This window comes from Pygocentrus nattereri, chromosome 22 (assembly GCF_015220715.1).
Source record: "Pygocentrus nattereri isolate fPygNat1 chromosome 22, fPygNat1.pri, whole genome shotgun sequence".
Lineage (NCBI taxonomy): Eukaryota > Metazoa > Chordata > Actinopteri > Characiformes > Serrasalmidae > Pygocentrus > Pygocentrus nattereri.
The window spans coordinates 14,307,859-14,320,340 of record NC_051232.1 but is presented as its reverse complement, the minus strand read 5'-3'; the positions used below and the strand labels follow the sequence as shown (position 1 = coordinate 14,320,340).

Genomic DNA, 12,482 nt, shown 5'->3' with positions numbered 1-12,482 from the left:
ATGAGCTTGATGCAACTAAAAAATTGTTAAGTTTAAGAAGTAAGTTAGACAGTTTGTTTCTAGCTGCTTTTGGACCAAGAAGCAGGATCTCTGTTTTATTCGAGTTAAGTAAGAGAAGGTTACTCGACATTCAGTCTTTTATGTCTTTCAGACAGTCCTCAATCTTGCCACGTTTCATTTTATCGTCCGGTTCACTTGATATGTATAACTGAGTGTCATCAGCATAGCAGTGGAAATTTATACTGTGTTTACTGATAATGGTGCCCAATGGTAACATATAAATTGTGAATAATATAGGCCCTAAAACAGAGCCTTGTGGAACACCATACTTTACTTTTGCAAGGACAGATGATTCACCAGTGAACATTTATGCAGAACACGTTTTTGTAGAACACTCTTGAATTCAAGGGTGCTTTATTGGGGGTTTTATGAAAATAATCTGTAAATCTTATATTTGGATCTTTCTAAGATGAGGCACTAGGTGGGACTAGGAAAGAAATTGTGGTAATTCATTAGCAGGACAATGGTGTGCATAGGCGATGCCCTGTCACCATGGATTCCAGCTAACTTTACGAAAAGTGATAGTAATTGTAACTGTTTATTTTATTGTGTTGCTCCAGTGTTGTAAAGTTAAATAAATCTTAAGAATATAAGAACAGTTTTGGTAAGACAGTCTCTCGGTCTGTCTCATCTTAACATGTACATTGTTAGTGTGGAAAGACTGGAGTTTCAAATTCAAATAGGTTTCAGAGAAATGTTTAAAGATTATTATGGGTGCTGACTGGACGTAGTAACACATCAAGATTAGGATTAAAAAAAAGATGCAGTATTCCTTTTAATTAGAAAATATTAATTATTTCTGAAGAGCTAAATTCTTCAACAAATCAAAGGAATGAGACATTTCAGAAATGTACACCTCACCATACATATACATATATCGAGACAACTCAAGGGTCCAGCAGCACTGGGGTCAATGCCATTTCGATTACTGTGACTGAGCTGTTTAATTAAAAGCCTTGGGACAGAGGCCCATTCCAGCACCATAAACCTGGAACTGGAGCTCCAGTTTCTATTCTATCTGAGAAATGCTATTGGATTTGGACTGGAGACAAATGCAATCCTGCCATATGGGTACCGGTGCTCTGGAAAACAGAAATATGGCAGCCAGGCAGCTTTCACTGCTCAACATTTCACAGTGATTTAGCAGTTAGCTGTGATTCCTATTTGGACTGATGTCTGATTTTGGCTCCTGTTTTCAGGCAGATACCCAGTGCTAGGCGATATGATGGTGTGTTACCATTACTGTGACAATTTCCATTACAATATTCTTTTCTGAGTACACAATGGGTATGGTCAGTACTTCTACATCACTGAATGACTGCATGGGTCATAAAAAAGACAGATATGACCAAATATAAAGAGCCTGACAACAACAACCACAACAACAACAACCACAACAACAACAACAACAACAACAACCACAACAACCACAACAACCACAACAACCACAACGGGTATTTTGCACTGCACAAAGTAGAAAATTGGAACTGTGCTTTTTTTCAGTTGGCCATCAGTTCAGTACCAGTTTCTATGTTTTTTTTTGGTTTTGTTTTTTTTTTTAGGAGACTTGCTCTCAGTTTTTCAAAACAATCTGCAGGGATATTTTTCCCCACACCTCTTAAGTTCAGTCTTGGATTAACATTTTCTCCACATTCCATAGGTCAAAAGCTTTAAATACTGTTTATCTGATGGGGACAGTTTTTGTGATGTACCAGGTATTACAGATGGTTCTTAGGAGTTTAATTTTCCCTGTAGCGTTTAATCACTTTAAAATCCAGTTTTGGAAACTCCTGCTTCCTCCGTTACTTTTTTCCTTTAACATTCTCCTTCCTTATGCACGTAGATTAGTTTATATCTAATCTAACCAGAAATATCTCTGGAGAAAATAGTACCTTGTACTTAATGGCTATTTTGACTGGGAATTAAATAACTAATCTCAGACTTTTCCACACTAATTGCATAATGAATGTACACAGTATATTTAGATCAAACAAAGTGACAATTGATTTGTTAGGGTCAGTGTAAACAGAGTGTGGAAGTATGTCTGATTTTAAGCAGTGCTCAGTGAAAAAGCTATTGGTCTAAAGGCGCATTTACACCTGTAGCTACACCAGTCCAATTAATTAATGGCCATGCCTCATACAGCTGTCTTGAAAATGTATTTTTCTCTCTCTCTCTCTCTCACTCACACACACACACTATGAAAACTACAAGAAAATTAATCACTTAAAATGTTCTAATATATTTTTCAGTCTTTTTCAAGCTAGTGTATGTTGATGTACAGGTTCCAATGCGTTACCACAAGAGAAATATGAGGAAATTAAATAAAATTACAGAAAAATATCACATTGTCTATGTAAAGACACATCAAAGACACATCAACAACATTACACACAACATGAACAAACAGAGGACAATTACTGTGCGTGCTTTTAGGACCACATGTACAACAAGGTTATTTTGGGGTTGTAAGCCTTTCCTTTGCATCAATGTTTGTTCTGACCCACAATGCCACTGTCATACCCTTAACTGAACTGTGACTCGTTATACTCCACATTACAATAAAGGGTGGAACATTCTTCTGTCAATGTTACCCCTCTTGTTTACATCTTATATGATGTTTAATGGATGCATGAACTCAAATAATCATGAATTTATGACCAAAAACAAGTCACACGAAACAAAAAACAAACATTTACTTGAAACACGTCTGTCAGACAGTTACACTGCTAAACAGTCATTTGGGCTGTAGCTCTAAAAAAGGAAAAATGCTCAGGTACTAGACCACTCATAGCTGTTACTATAGCAACTCCTCAGAAAAAGAAAAAGAAAAAGGCTGATCATTAATCAGAGTTATTGACATGCCAAGAGAAACAGAACATGTATACATGGGGGTGGGGGGTGTGTGGAGTGCAAACAAGCTACCATCTGTGTGTTCCACCAGATCAATTAATTTATTACTGGAACAAAAAACAAGCACAATTGAGCACTAGAGAAATTGGATTTGTAAGGGGGGGATGGATGAAAAAGAGTAATAATAACCAGCGTTTTCTCCCTTAGTGTCCTTCAGGATGCTTTTCCTCAGTTTTAAAGGGGAAAATCATATGCAGTTAGAGTATATGGGACCAGGCCAAAATATCCAATAAGCATGGATGTTTGTATTGCAGCCAAATAAAATACTAGCACACTGCCAGAAACCTGCAAAGATAATAGTCTTTTACAGTCAGTTTACAATCATTTAGAACCTCCTAGTGGGTTCTGGATACTATTTGGCAGATTTGAATTCATTTGGGATTCACTACTGACGTATCAGCTGCATAAACATACAAATCAATGTGACAAAATAATCCTGGATATCCAGCGTTAAACTGAACTGAGAAAGTGCCAAAAAAAAAAAATCTCATTTATTATTCACACTAGATGTTGCTGTCTGCGTGGGCTTGCAAAATGGGCTTGAATGAAAAAGAAGAAAAAAAAAAAAAAAAAAAAAAAAAAAAAAAAAAAAAAAAAAATCGATGTAGTGCAGTGAACAAGTTAGCTAATTCACTAACCATAACCAGTGATGACGGTGGCATACGCCCACCCCCTGGGCCCCGACGATGACGGCCGAGAGAGCCGACAGAAAGGTGGGCCCCGAACACTCAGCGGCAATATACCTCGGCGAGGACGCCGGTGAGAGAGCTCCCTGCCGTAGCACATGCCATACTACAATGACATACAAGTGAACAAAATTTTATACTCACAAGTGTTGCACACTAATCTGTAGCAGTAAATCTGCAGATAACTGGCATGGTTGGTGATAGTGGGGTGACTTGTGTGCAGCTGCGTTTATCCATTAAGATAACATTGCTTTTAGCAATCTGGCTAACTCTTCTAACACAAACGGTGAAAGCACAAATGTAAATCTAATAATACGGTCTTCCAGGTCTGAACTGACAACATATAGAGTCTGTCTTTCATGTGTTTGTTCATTGTAAGTGGGGAAGAAATGTTTAAAGGTTTGTGTTTAGAGGCTAGTTACATTATTAATGTCTTCTATTGTGCAGAGAATGTGCAGAGAGAACTGTCATTCAGTAATGTCTTCTGGGTTTGTCAGACGCTAGACGGTGCTCCTGAGTGATTCCAAAATAAAGGGGTTCCTATTGAACCTTTATGCAAAAATCATAGTTTATAAATGCAAAACACAATATCATAAAATATTTCAACACTGATGTTGTTATAGGACTTGGTATATATATATATATATATATATATATATATATATATATATATATATATATATATATATGGTGTCTCATATGTTCATGGCATCAATGTGAGCAAACGGTTTACTCAGCCAAGGAGCTGATAAGCTTACCAACCAATTAGCACTCAGTAGCAGAAATGTTAACCAATCAGCACTCAGTAGCAGAAATGTTAACCAATTAGCACTCAGTAGCAGAAATGTTAACCAATCAGCACTCAGTAGCAGAAATGTTAACCAATCAGCACTCAGTAGCAGAAATGTTAACCAATTAGCACTCAGTAGCAGAAATGTTAACCAATCAGCACTCAGTAGCAGAAATGCTAACTTCTCAAGATATGATGTTGTAGAAAAGCGGAAAGGTACAGGTAAGCTGTCTTTGCTGTCCTGATGAAATATGTTCCTTCTGTTGTCCAAACTTAAAGGAAGCTCCTGCACAAATGTTTAAAAACACATTTTCGTTTTCATGCAAGCCATTAAAGATAACTAAAATTTTATTAATTTAAGTGAGTTGGGTGCTAGCTTTGTTGCATTAATTTACAAATACTTTGAAGTACAAACATATCTACCTATGCCTTTTTAAGTTCCTACCAGAGTTGTCCACTAATTTGTATGATTCATCCAATAACACTGTAACAATCGTGAGCAGAAACCAAAGGATGTAAGAATAGGATTGGGAAAGTGTGATTAGGATCCACACCAGCTCTGACTCGGTGCTATGCAGCCCTGACTCGGTGCAACACAGCCAAAGCAGTTGTGCTTGAGGTCAAAGGTGCGAATTTGCTTGTTAAAGTTCACCAAAGAGCTTTTCATTGTTTATAAAGTTAAAAAATTATAGAGCACAAATTCAAGGCATTCCTTGTACAACAGCTGTCAATAAAAGGTTTCCTCAGTTCTCAGTGTCTACAATTGGACAAAAGTAGGTTATAAATATAGTCTTCAAAATGCAGCTACTGTTTCTAGCTATTCTAACACACTTTAGTCCATGTTTATAGACAACAGTGTCAGAAACAAAAATAATCAAGTCTATTAAAGATTACCTGGTTTGAGACAAGTGTGATCTAGACATGCATTTGGCATATTGCTATCTAATTAAAGCTATTGCTTTATTTACTTGTTAACGGCATTAGCCAAGCAGTGCAAAAAAAAAAAATAAATAATAAAAAATAAAAAAATTCTGACACCGAACATGTCTTGGCTGATCGACTGCATTTGGAATAGGGGAGAAGACTGTGTAAATTTGATTTTTCGCCAAACTATCGCTTTAATTCCATCAGCAATGCCAGCTGCAGCTTTGCTCAAGGTTTTTGTGTTAGCATTAAAGCAGCAGTCACGCTAAACTTTTCTACCAGCTCTAATAACACGGCTCGGCGCCCCAGCAGCTAATCCACACGTCTAATTACTGTGTTCTTCAGCAGGGCTTCAAGGCACACAGACACGCTTCACGAGCGCCACTCTAATTCCAAACGACTGCTGGGATGAAAACCAATCAGTCATGGGCCTGTTGGCACTGGAGGATTGGGCAAAACCTCAGCTTTTTCACACGCTGAAACAGTGTTTTACACTTATTCTTGGTAGTTCCTGCCAATTGCCAGCACAGCAGTAGGTCTTTTTGCTTTACTACACGTCATCACACATCACACGTCAGCATGTGAGCTTTTATATTTCTTTATCTACTGGCGACACAGCCATGCTCAATGTACTCATTAGCTACCGGCAGAATCCGGCATTGGATACTAAAGAAGAAAAGAACAAATCTGATCTGATTCTGTACAAAATGTAGCTTATGTCCCAGAATTGTTTGTAGGGCAACACAACATAAAGGAGAGTAATGCAAATTGCACACCGGTAAACCCTGACTACAGCTAGGCCTTCAGTTTGGGCCAGAAATGTCAAACCTTGGTCAAAAAACAAGACTGCTAGCCTCCCTACAGGATTTCTAATAGTATGTCATCGCTAATGAACATTTTTTTGCTGCTCTAGATCAAACACAGCTTGTATAAGACTTTCCATAAGCTTTATTTGAAGCTAACAGACATTAACATACATGTGAGCTTGTATGTATCAGTTTTACAGTCTTTCAGTAAAGATTCCTGGCACAGAGCTGCTGCTGCCATTTCCATTTCTAACAGCTGACTGAAATCTGCTTAGAAACATACTCACAGTCAGTCACGTATCTAGAACTTCCAGAATTTACATTTTTCCTCACAAAATTGGTCTCCATTGTCAATCAAAACATGATAGGTTCACTTCCTAATTATGTTGGTAGTAATCTTCTGTATCTCCTGAGGACAATCTTGACTAAAATACAAAACTATAACCTTGTAAACATGTAAACATGCCTACAGCGGGGCTGCAGTCGTCTTGAGGGTGAGCTAATGATTTGAAGACTAAGAAAAGCCCCTTCTGATGATGTATCTTGAAGGTGGGAGGAACGTGACAAAAACTTCAAGCACCCTGGGGTGAATACTTGGAATATCACTTTATTCCACTACCTATTAGCCGCTACAGCAGGGGCTATACTAGCAGTCAGACTTTTTTTTTTTTTTTTAATAATTGCCGCAGGAGGGATTCCCAGTGGTTGTATGACATATTTGCATAATGCAGGCTGGGTATTGTAGTGAGAGAACACTGATGAATGAAACCGTCAAACTAATGGGGTTGAGAAATATAATGCTGCACTTCAGAACATTACATAACACAATAAATAAAGAATGAAATGCAAGCTATTGGCAGGAATGCTCCTTTAAAGAAAAAATATTAGATTGGTATCTGTCCGTACTAAAGTTTTCAGTATCTGAATTGGGAAAAAGTGGTTTTATAGCATCTCCACTCACCTTAGAATCAAGAAGAATCAAGACTTGTTTTCCTTCACTCAGCTTATTGCCTTATTATAAAGGTAGAACTGTTCAAAGTGAGTATATATTGGGCCACAAACATCCAGTATAAATGGATATCTACATTACAGCCAAATAAGATCACTCAAGAGTTAATGAAGTAGTTTTGTTTTTAGTCAATCCAACCTTCATTGGAATTCATTCTCTAAACCCACATTAAGTTTATTTCAAGCACTTTTCCAACAATGAACACTTAGCAGCTTCTTTTAGAGATCTTAAAATCACCTCCTATCAACTTTGCGGCCTAAGTATGTCCTAGTCCACAGTGCTGTAATTGCAGGTTTAAAACTCAAACACTTTTCAGTTTCAGGACAGCATTGCTTCCTTATGACTTAATAAAACATTGTGCTGCTCTGTACATATATAAACATTTATTCTGATAGATGACATCTGAACTGAGCAGCTTATGAACAGCTAAAATGATTAGTCAACAAATGATGACATGGCTTCTATTGTTTTACTTAAACAGTGCTCTATATGTGATTCACATGGCCATTCTGACAGACTGTAATGGAGTACAGGAAGTGTAGGGGTGATCTGTTGTGTTTTACTCCACCATAACAGAAGAAAACAACTGCTGCAGAACTTTATCAAACAATTACTGTTAGACAAAGTGTTGTCATCAATTACCCAGCGACTGTGAGACTGAGAGAACTTACAGGCATGTCGGCGTAAAAGTAGTGCTTCCTGTCGAAAAGGGACTTCCTGTTGATGGTGCAGTTCAAGGCCAGACCAGTAATCACTGCAGCCTCAACACATCTTCTGTTCAGCACCTGAGAAAAAACAAAATGACCCAATGACTCAGAGGAATGATTCTTAAAGAATCCATTGCCTACATTTTTGTTGTACTTTATTTTTTTTCTCTATAAAATCTACTTATGACATTTATGTTGTTTTGTGTACCAAAACCATAATTCTTAATTATTATTAATTATTTTTCCAACCTTTCTTTAGCCCTAAGAATTAAACAGGCTGTTTTTTGTTAATGTACCCTTGTAGAAGATTATGTATATATGTAAATGAGCTCTGCTGTGATTGGCTATCCTTTACTGTGCCTCCTTCAAAAAGCTCTGCAGACTGAAACACAATACTTCATCGCGAATGGCTGGAGCTAAAATGCTGTAGGCTGGGGTCTATACATAATCTTACAAACTACAAATGTAAAGAATTTTTTGCGTTTAAGAAAAAACCTAATTTAATTGTGAATACAAGAATGAAAATTTAATTATTAGCATAACATTTTTTCTCATCATACAAGATGTTAGACATGGATAGGTAAATGTATCGTACACATTATGCACATTACATATACACTATGTGTCCAGGCAGTCCTTCTAATGAGTGAGATTAGCTACTTCAAGGTCACCCAGTGCCAAGTGTTGGCTTGAGGGGTAAAAAGCACTCTGTTCTGTGGAGTGATGAAGTGCCCTGTCCAATATCTTTGGGGTGAGATGCAGTGGCATGTGATCCAGAGCTATTCATCCAACATCAGTACCTAAACAATGTTTTTGAGGCTGAATGCAATCAAATCCCTGAAGCAATTTTCCCTACCTCTAGTGTAAAGCCTTGTTCCCTATTTATACATACTTACACATATATACTACTTACACATACAATTCAGAGGAAACACTTTTTGGGTAGATTTATGAAGAAAGGCACCGGTTTTCGACACTTAGGGCCAGTGGTGGTCAATTTAGCAGCTTATGTTACTAAGAACTTCCATGCACATGAACACAGGCGCAACTTCATAGGGAGCAGACTTTTAGACAGATAGTGTGGCCTTTTGCAGTTCTCCAGTGGAACCTAATATGCTTTAGAACCCACCGGTAGGGTTCCTGGCAGTGAAGCATCTAGAAATGCCACTGATGAATTGGGCGGGCTGCAGAAGGCCACGCGGGAACAGGCGAACAGTTTGGACGTCGCGTGAATCTGCGCGTGGATCTCCAGTCCCACGACTCCGCGCAGCTGAGAAGAGACGCTAACAAAACAAACACACACGAACAAACCAGTTTAATAGCGTGTTATTTACATATTTAGCAACCCACAACGTTTGTGTTTCGTTGTGTAAAGGACTGGAGGGTAAGTGGGTGACAATCCTGACAACCTTTGTTAGCCAACATGCTAAAGCTAATGCTAGTGAATAATGTCAGAGGGGAAATTACTACATTTTGCAAATTCAACATTTTTCTAAGAGAGAAAGACAAATTGGTCCACAGTTGTGTAGTATATTCCTTTAATACCAATGAAGAGATTTTAATTACCCAGCCATCTTCAGTAACGCTAAAATAGCAATTTTCACTTTTTTGGAAACCTGGCCAGGGAAGAGGAGAACCCCGTCATAAATCTTGTTGTGGTCAGTCGTCATCAGATATGACTACTAATCTCATTTTCTGTGGGAAATTAAATCCATCCATCCACCAACATATTCTCCAGTAAAACGGAATCCAAACATTGCTTATAGCGAAAAAACGGGGAAAAACGGACTGATTGCAGAAAACTATGACCACTTTTTGAATTTAAGATGTTACGTGTTCTTTAGTACGTTAAGATACTATCGGCACAAACCTTACATTTATATAAAAAAATGTAACTAACTAAATCTGCACTAAAACACAAACACTTCCCACAGTTTACTGCTCGCAAATGCTCATTACTGCTAACATGATGATCTCGTAAGCTAACTTTAGTTAGTTTAAAGTCTGGACTAAGCAAAGTTTTTTTCCCCTCTTGGCGAAAACACATTATAACGTGGCTTAATGTTGTAGACCATTAAATAAATCTGCTTTCCAGGTTATTTTTGGCGGTAGACAGGGTAACGTTATATGACCAATAAAGTGAGCGAGAGATGTGATCAGAGATCATTGATTACACTGAGCCAGGTTAAGGCTTTCCTTATAACCGATATCAGGTTAACGAAACGTAAAATAAGACACTGTTCATGACCAGTAAAGTGTGACAGATCTGGTGTTGCTGTAGTTCATTAAACAACGTTAAGCTCTTTTCACAACACGAAGTACGCGTTTTAGAGTAAAATGTGTTCCTTTATATACGCTAAAGCTAATGTAAATATCCTTGCTTGGCTTTGGCTTTTGGATGAAAAACACAATGCATTTGACATTTAGCTAGCTACTGTAATCTTACAATTACGAATATCACGTTAGCTAACTGTTACTTTAATATATTAGTTACATTTCGCTGCTAAAATGTTTTGACAGCTAACTTAATGAAAAGCATCGCGTTTAGCAACATCATATGTCATAGCTTGTCGTAGCATTTTAACTAGACCCGTTACAAGAACGATACAGAACATGTTCACTCTGTATAGGTGTAGTCTGGTGCGTTTCTGGTTATTTTAGTGGCATCTGTACAGTTTTAAACAGCTGGAACAGTTTTTCAAAATGCTGTGAACTCTGGAGACACTGATGACCCCTGTTTGGGTGAGACTGAACACTATAACCACTTTCTTACCCCTTACTCTGTATCTTGGGTTGGAGTTGGGACGTGGATCCAGACGTACAAACCGTTCTAATCGAGGCGTTGCACTGCCTGACACAGCGGACACTTCTATATCTAATAAATGTACATAATGTACGCTTTAATGTGCTACTTCCCGACGAGGAGGCAGCCATTGCTGTGTGTTTATAGAACGGGGGTAAAGTGGGAAATTGAGTTTTTAGCTGCTCGGTGGGTGAAGGGCGTGCGTGGTTGCTTTAAAGAAACTAGATTTCCCACAATGCTGTAGTACTCCGCCTCTTCCGTTTGTGACGCACTTTCATCCATTTCCGTCGCCCGTATCTTGTTGTGGCGGGAGATCATACCCGCGTGGTCGGAACGACACCGTGAGTTTGCCTTGACCTATTTTAATGATTGTTTTTATGACAGCGTGCTGCAACACCAGTAACACACTCGGTCTCTGGCGTCTACATTTTCCGTTTTGGCTGTTAAAGTCACGGTTTAACTTGAATTTTCTTGTTTTGCGCCAATATTTAGACTAACACCATGGCAGCGCAACAGAATGGTTCTGCCCACACGAATGGAGTCGCTAACGGCCCGGCGAGTGTTAAGCGATCTGAACCAGAAGGAGAGTTCAGCTTTAGCGCAGAACCAAGTTTGGAGCATATCAGGCGACTGCAGGCTGAGTTCACGGCCGAGCGTGACTGGAGCCAGTTCCACCAGCCCAGAAACCTGCTGCTGGCTCTAGTGGGAGAGGTAGGGGAGCTGGCTGAACTGTTCCAGTGGCGCGGGGAGGTGGCTGAGGGCCTGCCAGACTGGAGCGACGCAGACCGGGAGAGGGTCTCCCAGGAGCTCAGCGATGTGTGTATTTATCTGGTGGAACTGGCAGAGAAGTGCAGGGTCGACCTACCACAGGCTGTGCTGCAAAAGATGGAGCTCAACCGGAGAAAATACCCAGCTAGCAAAGTGCACGGATCGTCTAAGAAATATACGGAGTACACGGACTGAGTGTGCTACATGTACATTCACCTAGCTACGAAGAGCTGCTGCTGGATGCTAGATACTTTCCCATCCCCTCACACTGGGATATTTTAATGGTCTAACTTCCTCTTAGTTTTATCCACAGGTTGTGGACAGACCTTGAGTGCGATTCCACTTTCCACAGTGACTTCTTTTAATAATTCAAACCTTAAGCACTCTTACTTTTATCTGCATTTTATGGACCTGAATAGGACTTATGTATTTGTGCTTGTGGACTAGTTGAGCCACAGCACTGTGCTTTTTTTTTCTCTCTCATAAGTGCCAGTTGAACCCAGTATGGACATGCAAGACTAAGCTTAGGGCTCATGCTTTTCTCCTAGTGTTCTACTTTAAATATCTTCTGCATGACGATCTGTTTAAAATGACCAGAGATTACTGTTTATATCTGTAAGAGCCACAGGGTTCATTATCTTTGCTTTATGTGAATTGGAGAAAATTGATCATACACGTTTGGTGTGTTTTACCAGTACAAAGTTTAAACTAAAACTACAGTTGGGGCAACATGTTTTCTGCCAATAAACTGTTGTGGTTCCTTACAGTGCACTTACTGTCTGCTTCCTTCCTTTGTGTAAACTTTAACATTCAGGATGCTGTGGACTCGTGTTTCTTTAAACAAAGTTGTACCTGTGTAAGATCAGACAGAGCAATCCTTTAGAGTAAAATGAATAATGAAAGGGATTTTGACTGGCTGCAAGCTGGTTAAATGTTGATACGTTTCTCTGCTGTTTGTTTTAAAGTTATACTTTGTGGGTTTTTAAGAGCATGCAGTTACACATTACACCTTAAAG

General features: G+C 38.9%; 2 protein-coding genes across 2 annotated transcripts in view; one reads left to right on the top strand and one right to left on the bottom strand.

The window, feature by feature from the left end:
- Positions 1-10,865, bottom strand: part of gatb (glutamyl-tRNA(Gln) amidotransferase, subunit B) — a 29,116-nt gene extending 18,251 nt beyond the window's left edge. The window contains exons 1-3 of the mRNA XM_017713535.2: positions 10,669-10,865; positions 9,025-9,178; positions 7,860-7,973 (exon numbers count right to left, since the gene is read on the bottom strand). Coding sequence (XP_017569024.1) covers positions 7,860-7,973; positions 9,025-9,178; positions 10,669-10,829 — 429 coding nt within the window. The 5' untranslated portion in view covers positions 10,830-10,865. The remainder of the gene's footprint in view (positions 1-7,859; positions 7,974-9,024; positions 9,179-10,668) is intronic.
- Positions 10,866-10,956: 91 nt separating this feature from the next.
- dctpp1 (dCTP pyrophosphatase 1) lies at positions 10,957-12,237 on the top strand. The gene is made up of 2 exons (XM_017713521.1): positions 10,957-11,039; positions 11,191-12,237. Exon 2 carries the CDS (start codon positions 11,200-11,202, stop codon positions 11,659-11,661), a length of 462 nt encoding a protein of 153 aa, XP_017569010.1. The 5' UTR covers positions 10,957-11,039; positions 11,191-11,199; the 3' UTR covers positions 11,662-12,237.
- Positions 12,238-12,482: the final 245 nt, after the last annotated feature.